Source organism: Astatotilapia calliptera, chromosome 19 (genome assembly GCF_900246225.1).
Source record: "Astatotilapia calliptera chromosome 19, fAstCal1.2, whole genome shotgun sequence".
In the NCBI taxonomy this organism is placed as follows: domain Eukaryota; kingdom Metazoa; phylum Chordata; class Actinopteri; order Cichliformes; family Cichlidae; genus Astatotilapia; species Astatotilapia calliptera.
The window spans coordinates 6,765,643-6,781,021 of record NC_039320.1 but is presented as its reverse complement, the minus strand read 5'-3'; the positions used below and the strand labels follow the sequence as shown (position 1 = coordinate 6,781,021).

The 15,379-nt window shown below is 42.3% G+C and overlaps 2 protein-coding genes across 3 annotated transcripts; both read left to right on the top strand.

The window, feature by feature from the left end:
- The first annotated feature begins 1,269 nt into the window (after positions 1–1,269).
- LOC113012163 (interferon-inducible GTPase 5-like) lies at positions 1,270–3,492 on the top strand. The gene is made up of 3 exons (XM_026152191.1): positions 1,270–1,549; positions 1,922–2,487; positions 2,588–3,492. Exons 2-3 carry the CDS (start codon positions 1,923–1,925, stop codon positions 3,208–3,210), a joined length of 1,188 nt encoding a protein of 395 aa, XP_026007976.1. The 5' UTR covers positions 1,270–1,549; position 1,922; the 3' UTR covers positions 3,211–3,492.
- A 2,625-nt stretch (positions 3,493–6,117) lies between these two features.
- Positions 6,118–12,543, top strand: ccr6b (chemokine (C-C motif) receptor 6b). Of its 2 annotated transcripts, none has more exons than XM_026152464.1 (2): positions 6,118–6,145; positions 10,765–12,543. In XM_026152464.1, exon 2 carries the CDS (start codon positions 10,774–10,776, stop codon positions 11,875–11,877), a length of 1,104 nt encoding a protein of 367 aa, XP_026008249.1. In that variant the 5' UTR covers positions 6,118–6,145; positions 10,765–10,773; the 3' UTR covers positions 11,878–12,543. The 2 variants fall into 2 exon arrangements, with proteins under 2 accessions (XP_026008249.1, XP_026008250.1); XM_026152465.1 differs by lacking the exon at positions 6,118–6,145 and adding an exon at positions 10,379–10,442.
- The last annotated feature ends 2,836 nt before the right edge of the window (positions 12,544–15,379 follow it).

The window sequence follows — 15,379 nt, the reverse complement described above, 5'->3', positions numbered from 1 at the left end:
ACAGGCAGGACTGAGGCCTCAGTGTGTAGCTGTCCATACCTCAACGTTACAAAAGCACAACTACTGTCCACACCCCAACCACACCTCACAGTAAATGATCATTTCCATTTTAAGCATTTCCAAATAATCATTTTCCATACTGCCAGTATAAATATACACAGTATACTTCCATCACTACAATATACATTTTTTACACACTCCTTTTCTTGTTGACATTTACAGGCTGTATGCAAAAGGCCACACTCTTCAAATTCATGCTAATATTTAATATTTTTACGTCCAGTAGGTGTCCTACTAGAGCAAATGAAGCTTCAAGAAGCTTTGCGCTGGGATGAACCAATTGGATGAAAAGCTTCAGTGCTTCATGAAGCTTCATCTGCCCATCACTACTCGTCCTCCTTTAGTGTGTAACAGTGACAGTAAAACTAAGGCACAGCAGTGAATGTTTGGAGTGGGGGCTCGATGAACAGAGGGAGAGGTTGGTTAATGGAGGTATGGAGAAGCTGCAATTGGGGACAGTGAAACAGATTGATTCCTCTTCTAGTCTTAAATACTGCCTGCAGATTGGCCTGGATCTCCCACAGGTGAGTATAACAGGTGTAGTGACGAGGGCTCCGCCCAGAGGCGGGAACACAGGGACGCCATGGAAAAATCCAGATAACTCAGCCGGCCCATGACCACTTCTCATTTGAGACTTTTGTCTCAAATGAGAAGTGACAGCAGATCCTTAAACTTTGTTACAGCACTTTCAGAAAGACACCTACTGTGATCAGAGTCCTCATGTGTAATCCATTATTCTAAATGTAAAGGCTACTGTAACTGATTTTCAACATCTGGATGTTAAAATCATCTACAATTAATATTTTTATCAGAACTGAGCACTAAATGAGATAAAAGTATGACAATCAGAAACTCTAAGGCCCAGATGGACGATCGATAACAACAAATAAAACTGTTTTTTTTAGTTTTCTGGCTTTCAAGTGAATTAAAACTACGTCTACATTTTTGGGTGATTGATGAGTGTAAGAATGCTGCCACTCCTCAGCCTCTGCTTCGTGTGTGTGTGTGTGTGTGTGTGTGTGTGTGTGTGTGTAACCTCCGCCCAAACTCAGGTACAACCAGTCGAACTTAAAACACAACAAAACGAACATTCTTTGGTTTTGACTCATCGCCCATCACAGCAGCAAACACAGTGATCTTATTGGCTGAGCTCTGCTGTAGGCGGTGCTCGTGGATTTTAAGTATTAGACTCTAATTGTCCAAACAGTGTCTGTGGTTCACTTCATTAACCATGATGTTTGCTGCTCTTGCAGGTGCAGCTCTGTTATCAACACACAGCCTTCCTCTCTGTTTCCAACAACACCTGCAGTTAAAAAAAGAGTAAAAACAAACTGGTTGGTTCAGTTTGCAGCATTTTCATTGGTCGCTCTCTGTGGATCTGCCCTCACCTGTTCTGCACCTCTATAACAACCAGGTGAGAACAAACTGAAGCACCGATCGCTGTTGTTGCTGATCCAGCTGTGTGTGTGTCAACAGTACGAAGAATCCAGTGAGTACCTGCTGTTACCTTAAACTTAGTTAAGTGACAGGTTTGCTGTCCTATCAGAACAAGAATGAGAATAAGCACAAATTATTTTTTCAAGTCAAGGAAAAGGAAAAGTTTCAGGTTTATAGAAAGATATTATTTGTAAATTAATGTTAATGTTGGATGTAAAAATACTCAACAAACCCCAGGAAGAGACTTTGGTGGCCTCAGTGTTTTCTCATATAAACACGTCTTTTACCGACATTTAACGTTTTACCTTTAATCACTTACTGCCCACATGTGCTGTGTCCGTGTGCCGTCAGTAACATTACTGATTATCAATAGTATATGTCTGCATTCCAAAATAAAAGTCTTTATGTTTTTTCTTTCTGTCAGGATGAGCATGGAGGATCCAGATGATTCATGCCCAGAACAAATTCCTGGAGTTAAAGAAGCCCTGAAGAACAACGACACGGCCGGAGCAGCAAAAAGGATTAAAGAATATTTAGAAAAGCAAACCAATGTCTCGTTAAATATCGCCATCACAGGAGAAAGTGGTGCAGGTAAATCCACCTTTATTAATGCCTTCAGGGGGATAAAGAACAGAGACGAGGGAGCTGCTCCTACTGGTGTCACAGAAACGACGTCGGAGGTCACACCGTACCCCCATCCAGATAATCCCAACGTCACTTTATGGGATCTTCCTGGAATCGGAACCAAAGACTTCCCAGCAAGGAAATACCTGAAGCTTGTTGGGTTTGACAAGTATGACTTCTTCCTCATCATCTCAGACACTCGCTTCAGAGAAAATGACGTGAAACTCGCTCAGAAGATTCAGAAGATGAAGAAAAATTTCTACTTTGTTCGCTCAAAGATTGACAACGATATCCGAGCCGAGGAAAGTGTTTCCGACTCCAGCAAAGAGAAAACTCTCACAAAAATCAGAGACGACTGCGTTCAACGTGAGTGAGGTCGAGTTTTCAAAATCATTTAAATCTCGTTTTTAATCGTTTTTTATTTGTATGAATCTGATGGTGTTGACATGTTTCCTCTGTGACGCAGGACTCAAAGACTTGGGCATCGAGTCTCCACGAGTCTTCCTAATGTCGAGTTTTCAGCTCCACAAGTACGACTTCTCTCTCTTACAAGAGACCTTAGAGACAGAGCTTCCCAAAGATAAGAGAGACACTCTGCTGTATGTCATGCCCAACGTCAACCCCGACGTCATCAGCAAGAAGAAAAAGGCTTTAAAGGTACACTTATACCTCTTGGCCACTCTGTCTGCAGCTGCTGCAGCTGTTCCCGTTCCTGGGCTTTCTGTTGCTGTTGATGTTGCTGTGCTCATTGGTGCTGTCACACATTTTGTACATGCGTTTGGTCTCGATGTCCAATCTCTGAAGAGACTCGCTATCAGAACAGCTGTGTCATACACTGAGCTGCGTGATGTCATCATTTCACCAGTGGCTGCGAAGGAAATTACTAAAGAGCTCTTCCTGAAGGTGTTCGCCCAACTTGGAGGAGCAGCTGGATTAATTGGAGCAGAGGAAGTATCCAGATTCATTCCGATAGTGGGAATCCCGGTAGCCATGAGCCTCTCCTTCGTCACAACCTACAGAGTTCTGAACTTTATCCTCAACCAGCTCGCTGAAGACGCTCAGAAGGTGTTAAATAAGGCTCTGGTCTGAGCGTGAAAGGAAAAGGCAATGAAACTCAGTGAAACTGGGTTTTACACATGAAACTCAGTAAACCAGTCTCCTTGCACAGCTGGTCAGCTTCACACACTCAAACTTTTCTCATCATCACATACATACAGAAACAAACATCATCATATTATTCAGATATGAACTGTGTAAAGTGTAGAAGTCTGAGTCATTGTCATGTTTTTTCCTTTGTGCAAGTGCTTCCTCAGGACATCAGGAGATACGATGACCCAGCTTCAACTAGTTGCGGCAGATGGCTGAACTTCCTGGGTCTCCTTCCTGTTAAAGGCAGTTTTTCCTTCCCTCTGTCACCAGGTCTTTCGTCATAGAGTGATGTCTGATTGTTGGGGTTTTCTCTGATTTGTAGGGACTTCACTGAACTTAATTTATCTGAGCTGTTTCTACCTTTACTCAAACATGTCTTGTTGTTTGAATAAATTGTGATGAAACTGGTTGTTTTGCTGTATTATATTTTCACATCATAGCTTCCAGAGTTAAACAGACTGTTTGATGTAATGTGAGAATCAGGGGTTGTTTTGATGTTTTTACTTGCTGTTGACTGTGGATTGTGATGAGTGTTCACTGCCCTCTGGTGGCCAAAGTGAGAAACTACAACACAAATAATAACGATATGAATTATATTACTTATCACCATCACACCTGTTTATTATTAATAAAATGTTATTGATAAATAAACATCAGTGTTAGTGTGTAGGTCAGCCACTATATCATTTATAACTTACCTCAGCACTTCAGTCATCTGATACTCTTCTACACCACCCAGAGGCTGTCTCCTCCTTCTTCAGCTTCCACCTGACTCCACCTTACAGTCTCCTGTCTGTTTCAGAGTGCACCTTCTGCATAAGACGTCGTCCACCTGTGTGCATGTACAGGGTGCAGGGTGGACGCAATATTAGATACCTTGACTCTGTGGTGTAGATTTACGTTATGCACAAAACAGAATGAGGATTAATGGTGGAGAATACTAACGCATCTAGGAAATAACAGAACAGACTGCAGCCATCAGATGTATCCTGAGTCCTTCGATGACAGCCTCATCACCTGTAACAAAGACAGGAAGGATGAACTTGAACTGGCTGTGACGTCAGTGAAATGCATCGCATAGACACGAGGTGGCGCCATTTCACTACCAAATACTGTCAGTTTGTTTTGGAGCCACAAACAGCAGCAGGAGAGGAAACAGGAGACGCACTGCAGTGAACATTCACACAGAGAAATCTAAATCTAAACACGGAGCACACGCTGATCAGTGATCAATCGTTTACTGGGTTGTGATCAGTTACAGGGATGGAAAATAATCACAGGTGATGTTGTGAATATCTGACTGACATTAATATCACAGGTCTGTCAGTAAACTCGGCCTCATCTGTTTGATTCGTATTATTATCTCCAGTTTTTTCCACCTGCTCTTCATCCCTGTGAAGCTGAATCTTTGGATTTAAAACTCAGATGTGAAATTTGGCAGAACTGCAGTTTTATCTATAATCTACAAGTTGGCCAGATGGTGACTGAGTGATGATGATGCCCCACATTGATCGTCTTCATCTTCCTCAGTTCCCTGAAGCTCTGCTCGTTGTTTACCCGTTGCCACAGTGAATCTGTCCTGTCACCTACATGCGTTTCTGTGAAACTGGAAACTCTGAGTTAAAAGTTAGAGTTTGGTGAACTTGGTGCTTTGTGGAGCAATCTCTGATTGTTGTCTCAGATATTATCCCGTAAATACAGAGAAATAAAGTTCAGCTTTGCTCTCAAACTCCCAGAAAACCTGCAGCTGATGTCTGACATCATCAGTTTCTGTTCAAAGTTAGAAAACAACAGAGATGGAGGCAAACTTCCTGCAAAAACCTCAAATGTTTTGAAGTTTATTTACTTATTAACTGTTATTTTGAATGGAATTTATTTTATTAAATAAAGTATAACATGTTATATTATGTAAAACTGTATTAAAAATACAGAAAGAAAGAAACTTGGATTCTTCTGGATGTTTGATTTGGTATCCAGTATTTATTTGTACATTTACCTGTTTTCCACTGATAATGCTGTTAATAAATAACTAATAAAAATCCCAGAAATGCTTTTTAGATTTCCTCTGTGTGGGATCATTGTTCTGTTGATTGTTTGGTCCCAGTTTGGTCCCAGTTGTAGCTGTGGAACAGACGACCTCACAGATGAGTAAATACTACTTTGATGTACACAGGATTTATGACTCACATCAGGCCTGGTGCTGCAAACATCTGCACGCTGGTCTCGTCTGTCCAAAGAAGATCGTTCTTGCTGTGTTTGATAAAGGATGAATTTCATGATTCCCTGATATGTAAAGACCTCAGAATAGAGGAAAGGTGTACTTTATTTTTACTATTACTGTAACAAACCACTGTCACTGGTGTTACTGTAACAGTGCGGTGTATGGAGCACACGGATGACACACAATGCAAATATTGTGGGTTCTCCTTCCAAATCTAGGCCGGGTTTATTTAACTAATGTATCTCATAACTCTAAAGTTGTTGTTTGTTTGTTTTAAGGCAACAGATTAGCATTTTTAAATAAAGCCAGCAAATCAAATGTTACAGTTTCCCACAAAAAAGAGAAATCCTTCGTGTCAGACGTGACCTTTGTGGGGGCGGGTAAATCGCGTAGGGAGAACGTCCCCACGCGGCTGGTGACGGCTTTGCTGATCAAACCATCAGATAAGGAAGCTCCGTGTGAGTGCGAAGATCAGAGGAGCTTTTCACAGTCATCGAGCCCGAGAGAACGTGGCTTTGACTGCGCCTGCTTTGAGGTTTTGTTCTTTGTGGTGCCATCACCGTCTTCTTACCCACACAGAGCGAGGAGCTGTTAAAGAGCCGCCGCTCTGTCAGGAGTCAGAAAAATATCGGCTCAGGGAGAACGCTCTGCAAGGTATGCATGCTCTACACTTTACTGTCTCACTGCATTGTGATTTTAGTGTGTCTGTTTTCACTGTGCTGCATCTAAAGAAACGTTTGTTTAGATGCAACACAGAATTAATTTTAAAGTTTTAAAGAAATGATCAGACTTTAAAGGATAAAATGCCTTTCACAGATATTATTTCATATTTGGAGAACTGCCAGTTCTGCAAAAACATGAAACCCTGTTTGTTCCCAGTTTGCATTTTTAGAAAGCTGTTGTCTTTTCTTTACTGCCTTTCTCATTAATAACAGCCTCACTGAGGGTAGTGAGAACTGAAAGAGGTAAAGTGAGAGCAATATCAGCCTGTCACATTTGTTCCTCACGGCAGGTTTTTAAAGAAGTTCAAGTTCTTGTTTGTGTCTTTATCGCGGCGCTGCAGGGTCCATTTACTCAGAACTTAAATGTGTTTCCTCAAAGCTGTGAAAACAGCATCCATGTCCTGCCTCCTCATTCCAGAAACAGAACGATACATATCAGGTAATCACGTAATTAAGACGATCGTGGGGTCAAATACAGATTAATCTGACTGCTACCTGCTCCACATGCTAATACGAGCCTCGAAGGTTTACCCAGAATGCATTGTGATTTATCAGAAACAGATCAAACATCAGGACACTGAGGTTGGTTTCTGCTCCTCTGTGTCACAGATATCAAACCGCTGCAGTTTATTTATACCGATGCTCACGGCCTGTCAGCGAAAACCATCTGTAGCTCTGGACTCTTGTGGCTCCAACACTTTGGTTTTTAAACAGAGCTTCAATGTGTTTCTCAGCTTTGAACATTTCATGTGAACATCTGATGGATTTGTGACATTGTTAAAAAATGCTGGAATTTTTTTTCAATGCTTAAATCTGAACCCACTGGCTGTGGATTTCAGGGCCTGGAACTCAGAAAACATCCACAGTATGAAAGTAAAGTGTAGCAATGTTTCATTAAAACAATAATAATAATGCTTCATTAAAAAAACGAGTTAATGTACCTAAAAAAAAAGATTCTGAGGCGTTCGGGTGGGAGGAGCCATGACCTTGTTTTTTTGTGTCATCTATCATAATTATAAGAAGCACGAATGCTGTGTGAGGAAAAAGCAAACAAAAACAAGTGACTGGAACATTAAGTTGTCCTGATGCTTCCTCCTCTCGTACGGATCCATCGCGCTCTGATTTAATGTGAAATACCTGACGCCTTCTCGCTCGCCCAAACTCTTTCCATCCCTCGTTTCTATCTGCTTTGATGGTTTTTCCACAACTGCTGTGACTCAAATCTCTAAACCCCAAACTCAACTTTCAAACCTCACCAATGCACCAAAACTGTCTTATTGGCAAACCACACATTAGGAGACAGACACAGTCAGTCAGACTAATGACGGCGCTGCAGAGGCTTCATTGTTAACGCAGCTACAGAAACGTGTTACAGCAATTCTACAAACACGTGAAGTAAAAGCAGAGCTGGACCTCAGATTACAGACGAGTCACACCTGCAGCTAATTTACAGCCACTAATTAACCCTACATGCAAGTCTGTGGCCTGCAGGAGGAAACCAGAGCACCGGCACACTCAGCCCACACTTAAATATTATATTATTATTATCATGTCCATGTAAAGCTTCATGTGTTAAACATAGCATTTTAATTTGGTGGGAAGTGTGAAAAGGTGTGAAATATGTGAGCCGGCGTCCCAGTGACTGCTGGGCCCTGACCTCAGGACGCACAGGAGTCTCCTCAGATCAATGAATTAAAATTTAACAAAGAAACAACACATAATATTAATTATTAATGCTGCTTAAAAGTTTTTACTTTGAAGGTCAGCTCTCTCCGTTTCCTGCTGTTTTCATTATAAACAGCTGAACAAGCAGAATTATTATCATGTTGGATTTTTTTAGTTAAATTTAAACAGATTTTTTTGATTTAGTTGCTTTATAAGTTTTAGTTTTCATTTCATGTAATTTCTGGGATTAATAATAATAATAATTATTATTATTATTATTATTATTATTGTTGTTGTTGTTGTTGTTGTTGTTGTTATGTGGGCTTATTTTTGTTACAGGCATGTTTAACTCAAACACTACTGTTGGTGGAGAGGAACTAAAAATGAAACTTTTCCTGTTTAATTATCTGTATTTTAGCAGCTTTGTAATCACACGTTGTTCAAAGACACAATGAACGAGCTCATGTGGGAAACAGCTTCAAAGCCTGCAGACGGATCCTTGCACAGACCCACGTTCATGAATGCATCAAAAGTGAGACATTTTAATCTCACACTTTGCATGTCCTCTGCTTTTTATATGGGTTAGGACTGTCTGTACGCGCTGCCCTCCATCTTCCTCCCTTCATCCTCCTCTGCCTCTCACACTCTCCCACCCTCGCTGCTTTATATCAGCTCAGATCAGAAAAACTGTGAACAGTTCTGAGTCGTCGTGTTTAAGAAGTGACGTTTGAAGTCTTAGATGATTTAATTCTGCGAAAGGATTTCAAAGAAGGTCAAATGAGGTACTTTAATCTCATCAAGGTGACACACTGTCTGTAGGTCACGGCCCACGTGTGGCCTGGTTTGATCTCAAGTAAAAATGCTTTATTAAAAAAAAAAAACTTCAAAATTTATTTTTTTTTTACTAAAAATAGTTTAAAGATTTCTCCTGGAAAAAGCACAAAATTTAACAGCGAGGTGATAAAATCTAGATTCAGTGAATCTGAAACTGTTACATTTTATCCACACGTTTAGTTCATCACGTTAGTTCCTCTGATTCTCAACAATAACAATAATAAATCTGATCTTGTTTTTTATGTTAGTAATGATTCAAACGAGCTCTGAAACAGTTTTACAGCCACAGATGTGACGACCTCACAGCCACAAACTGAAATGAAGCATAAAAACTCTAAAATTGACCCAACAATTTCATTGTTCTCTGACAATGACAATAAATAAATAAATACTAAATACTAAACAGTTAAACTCAGCAGTAAAAGCCAGTCTGTGAAGATTCTGACTGTTTGGATTTGACATCATTATATTTGGTTTGTCTGCATCTAGACCGATTTTAACTTCTCATCCGACAGCATAGTTTTATTGACAAATAAATAAATTAACGAGTGAATGAAATGTTATCCGGACTGGAGGTTAGAGCTCGCCGGCTTCTTCAGAAATCAGAATCTGATTCAGAGAATCTTCGTTTGTGTTTGAACAATGCAAAAAAGTGCAGTTCTGCAGACACAAAGCCTCTGCACTCCCTTTTTTGTGATTTTCTCACTTCAGTTTGGCTCTTAGTGTTTGTTTTTTGACCTCATTACATCTGAGATGCCCTCTGATAACAATCGGATCATTTTCTAAGCGAAGCACAAAGCACGGCGTACCTGTGCAGGCGTCGCCTCGGGCTGAAAGTGGGTCATTCATAACCAGAGGAACAGCTGACACAGAACGATGGTTTATTTTCTGAAACCACCAGAAAAGGTGTGAGGAGTCTCAACCCCCGGTGTGTGCAGGGTGCACGCTGTGCTGGATTGATTTGTATTGTTGGTGCTGAACTCTTCATATCTTCTTTCATCAGACAGCGCAGTGGTCTGTCAGAGGTCAAACCTGCTTTCTAATGATGGCACAGGGCTTTCCTTTGGTGTCATCACACAGATGATTAATTTTGGCTTTTTTTTTGGCACCACAGATTTAGCACCACAGATTTCTACATCTGGAAGTAAAACTGCAGCTTTAGATCAGGACAGAAATCACAGTAATTCAGCTGTTTGTGAGAATCACATCACAAACTACCCAACACAACTGATGTTACAAAGTTTTCCTTCAAATCAAAGGATCTGATTCAAATTAAAATTGGTTCAATGTTAAAAATTATTATTACAATATTATTCGTCACACGATCATACATTTAGAAATCAGGCGGTGTGTAAACTTTTACAACTTCAGTGTCCTGAAACTTTTGCATCTGCGTCTCAGACTCGTTCTGCTGAGTTTGCTGTTAAATGGATGAGACAGACTCATCTGGAGAAGAGATCGTTATGTGGCACAGAGCAGACAGGAACACAAAAACCACCAAAGACACTGTGCTGAAGTTTAAGGTCGGAGCTGCTGTGGCGGCTTTACGTGGATACGTGGCAGAAACAGGAAGCTATTAGAGGCACAGACCAAAACACCCACATGTGACTGCGAGACCTTCACTGACTGGTGGAAGCAGACGCCGCGGCTTCAGCTCATGTAGCACGTCAGACACTTCACGCTGGAGGGATCCTTGATGTCAACATGACTGACCCAAAGACACGAGAAAGGTCGGCTCCAGGACGGCGAACCCAGGCAGCGCAGCAGCTGGACAGCTTTCAGGAAACATTCACAATTTATGTGTTTTAATTCTTTATAAACAAGCGTTTTTTACAATGTACAACGTCTGGTTTCTGTGAGCGGTGGAGCATTAAATAACACGTCAGATCTACTGGGAACAATGGAGGCCGGAGATCCTCTCTGAAGTCTCTTTTCTCATTGCTCAACCTGAACAACATCACATGATCAAAGCTTCACTGACAGCGTGTTTCAGGTCCTTCTGCAAATGTCTCCAGTCAGTGCTTCACTCATCATGTTTCTTTTCTTCTCCAGGTCGCAAACATGACGGAGAGTCCTGCAAACGCGACATTCGGTGACTATGACAACGGTACTGAGACATATATCGATGACGACGGCTTCTGCATCATGGATCCTGACGCCAGTGAGGTCATCACCCAGACTTTGATCCACTCCATCATCTGCGGATTCGGCCTGATTGGCAACGTCCTGGTGATGGTGACTTACAGCTTCTACAAGAGAACCAAGACCATGACGGATGTCTACCTCTTCAACATGGCCGTGGCCGACCTGATCTTCGTGGCTACACTTCCGTTCGTCATATACAACGAGCAGCACGATTGGTCGATGGGCAGGGTGGCCTGTAAGGTGCTCCGGTCGTCCTACAGCATTAACCTCTACAGCGGCATGCTGCTGCTCGCCTGTATCAGCTGCGATCGGTACATCGCGATTGTTCGGGCGACGCGCTCCTTTGGGACGCGCTCCCGTGCCCTCGTCTACAGCCGCCTGATCTGCTTGGCGGTTTGGGTGTTTGCAGTGGCGTTAACTCTCCCCACGCTCATCTACACTGAACCCTCTGAAGATAACTCCCCGGGGTCTGACCGCGTCACCGTGATGTGTCAGATGTCTTTCAACCAGACTGAAACTGCGGCGCTCGTGAAGCTGCTGGTACCCAGCCTCCAGATGGCTGTTGGCTTCCTGCTGCCACTGTGCATGATGGCGTTCTGCTACTCCTGCATCATCTACACGCTGCTGAGGGCGCAGAGCAACCAGCGGCACAAGGCCGTCCGGGTGGTGTTGGCGGTCGTTGCTGTCTTCATCGTCTGCCATCTTCCGTACAACGTGACCCTGCTGATCCACATGCTGTCTCTGTTCAAGCAGAGGAGCTGCGACGCCGAGAACCTTAAACTCAAATTTCTCAACATCTGCAGGACCGTCGCTTACCTGCACTGCTGTCTCAATCCCTTCCTCTACGCCTTCGTCGGGGTCAAGTTCAGGAACCACTTCCGCCAGATCATGCTGGACCTCTGGTGCTTCAGCAAAAGGTACATCTACACCGCTCGCTCGTCACGTGGCACGTCCGAGATCTGCGTGTCAGGGCTGAAGTTGTCGGAAGGCTCCAACAACATGTCGTCATTCAGCGCTTAACACTTCAGCTATAAAGGGAAAGCAGTCTGGCGCTCATCACTCTCAAGCTTTGCTATGAAACTGTGCTTTAATCATAGAGACTGTGAGATGTTCTCATCTACTGCATCCAGTTTATATGACACAAAACTGGACATCAAGTCCAACAGCTGTCCTCAGAAACACAGGTGACCACAGCAGCTTATTATCCATCAAACTAAAAACACAGCAGCAGAATCTCACGCTTTGACTTCACGTATTGTTCTTGTGATTTAGAAGTAACTGTGTCGTGCAGGTTGCAACTGTACTCTTTGCTAATGAAGTTTGATGCTATAAACCACATCTCTAACTGAACTAAACATAATGTACTTTTTTTAACGGGCAGGTTTGGATGTTTGGGACATCGAGGTCGGTTTTCTGTGACATGAACATGTAAACACATAATCCTGCAATCTGAGAATGAAGCGCCCTGTTGGAATAATTTGGTATTACAGTCGAGGCGTTTATTCCTGTTCTCGTGTCACCAGCAGGAGCTTCTTTTTTGTGTATGATGATTAAATCTGCTGTTTTTAAAGATAAGAAGCTAAACTTCTTCATTTTCTGGATCTTCCCATAACTGTCACTTGAACCTCATCTTCTTTTCTTGAAGCATGCTGTACACCTGCCCTGCTGTTTTTAATATTTGGCATTTTGTAGACCTGTGTTTTGTTTTGTTTTTGCATTATCTGAATAAAACTGTATGAAAATATCAGGGTTTTAATCAATATTAATTATTAATTTAACTGGATGTGCCAAAAGTTTGCAGACTAAAATGTATTTTTAAGATATTGTGTGCGTGGTTTCTCTGTGGATAGATATCATCGTACAGTTCTGAGTATCATGTCTGAGAAGAAGTGGGTAACCCGAGCAGAGCAGTGGGCCGAGCACGGGGCTCTGGGGAACACCACAGCTAAACTGGGCTTTGGAGAAACAGGAAGATGGGAAACTAGATGTAGATCAGATTAACAGTGAAAAGAGAAGTGTGGCAGCAGATTGTGACACCGTGTGCGGTTTCCAACAATGACTTTCTCAGATGTGCTGATAAGCAGAGGTTTCACAGGCTACAGACACGAGCACAGATAGTGTGCTCAATAATCCAGCTGTTTCATGCTCCTGCAGCCTGCTGTGGAGGACAGGGACCTCTGCGCAGGTCAGACTTTTGGAAGCACACATAAAACATTTTATTGAGCACTGATGTGTGAGTTCATGTTGTACCTCACATGTCATTGTTTGTGCCACGTAAAGGCCTCAGGACAGGAAATGACACATGAAACTGTCATTAATGGAGAAATTATGATCACTGGAGCAGGAAACTGTGTCTCTAATACACTAAATTAGTTTCAGTCAAAATCTGTGCTGGCGTTTGTAGTTCCTCTGCAAAGTTTCCATAGAGATAAAAAACACTGAGGACAAAGCTGCCGTACTGACCAGAAAAATGTGTAAAACCTTTAAAAAGTATCACAAAGTGTTAGACTGTGTGTTTGAACAGCTGCACCTTAGACATAAAGCACTTTATCAAACGCTGGCTGACCTAAAACTGAAACTCCAAACTGTGTCAGTCACTGCTCCAGAAACCTCTATAACAACAAGATCAGTCCACGCTTGAACAATGGCAGCGCTCTGCTGGAAGCTGCTGCATCAGCATGAACTGTGAACACATTACTACAGTACAGGCAAATGTGCACTAGTAACACTGTTGAATTATTACTGTTAAAGTTTTACCCATAGCTTCTCAATCCTTACACGGTCACATAACTACATCCAGGCTTTGTTTGTTCGATCCAGACAAAGGTGACTGCGTCTGTGTGACCTGTTATGTAAAAACAGTCGTGTGGGAGCCACAAAAACCCTGAATCTCAAATAAAAGCTCATAAAAATATTTCTACGACCATCAAACAGGTAAAATAACAAACAATTAAAAGAGCATCATTTCACCAACTGTATGGAAACAAAAAACAACCGAAGCTCAGATTTACTGGAGCGAACGTCACAAATCAGACGACGCTTTCATTACGCTCCGAACCGCAGACGTTTCACGTTCGATAAAATACAACATGAAGCGATTCCACAAAACTGCTACGACCCTTCTGTGAGGCCTCCACCTTGGACACCAACACAGAGCCGTTCACATCAAATCGCCATTTCCAGCCCAGTTAGAGAGTCGTAAATTGTTGTAAATTTTACAGCACGTTTTTCTCACCTTGCAACTTTTGACTTGTGGGACTGATGTAAATGTAGTGACGTTACTGTGATTCTACTGTCAGCCATGCAAATCAGCCAATAGAAGCCGAAGTTCAGCCTATTTAATCAACTCTGGGGCACAACGTCAACCATCCCATCATACTGAGAGTGTTGGTAATTCTTCAAAAAATATTCAAACAACAAACATTTTTTAGGCCTGTAAATAAAGTTCAATCATTTCTGCTGTTCAACAGAAATTTCTACTCACAGATGTGTTACAATGTGCCAAACGCCGGCCTGTGTCCTCATTAAACCCACTGTGTAATTTCTGTGTTTGCACAGATGATGCTCATATGTGGTTTCCTGGAGTTTATTGTCCACTGTGCATATTTTCAAAGAGTTTATAACCAATATAATACAAACAAATTAGGTGATAAAAAATATTCTTACTTCTTTTTGCTCCAGCCTCGGTAACTTTGACACAGTAACTTCTGCTGTAATATTTACACCTCTAAAGAAATCTCACAAGCGTTCGCTTTACTTTGATACCAAGATGTTTACACAGAGTCTGTAATTGCAGAGAAATACATGACTGGAGCACATGTAGAATTGACGGCTCCTTTTTCTTTTTCCACTGCTTTGCTTCTAACAAGCAGACACATGCACTGTAGAAAAACGCAGCTGCAGCCACTGCGGGCTGTCCGCTTACATGCATACATACATACGACCACCAGGGGGCAGGATAGGATCATTACTGCATGCCTAGCTTTGTTGGTAGTTTCATGGATGTGAGGAGCGTCTACGCAGGGAACGGCAGCGGTCTCTGCGGTCAGGACTCACAGCATCAGCTGATTTATGAGCATCCACCTCTCGTCACAGAAATGGCAGCTTGTAAAACGTTAGCGTGTTGACTGAGAGAGCCCATCAGCCCCGGGCTCATTCCAGATGACTCGTTTTATGTTTTTCAGTTATTATGGATGAGCTGAGATAGATAGATACCTCAGGGCCTCAGAGAGGTCTCTCCTGTGCGGCCTTTTCATGAGGAACGTCAAAACATCTGGTACCTGATAACGAAAGCACTGGTTTCTCTCTTACAGCTGAGTGATTCTCTCAGGAGTCGTCACTGACGCATCGTGGGGGCTCATTTGGTTATCTGTGAGCTTTAACTGGAGCTGCACTCAGAAACGGCCCTAACCAATCTGGCGCCCTAGGCAAGATTTTAGGTGGCGCCCCCCTACATCAGCAGTGTAGTGTAATGTTGTAACAAATAATATTTCTATTAAATAAGCTTTACTTTGCATTTTAA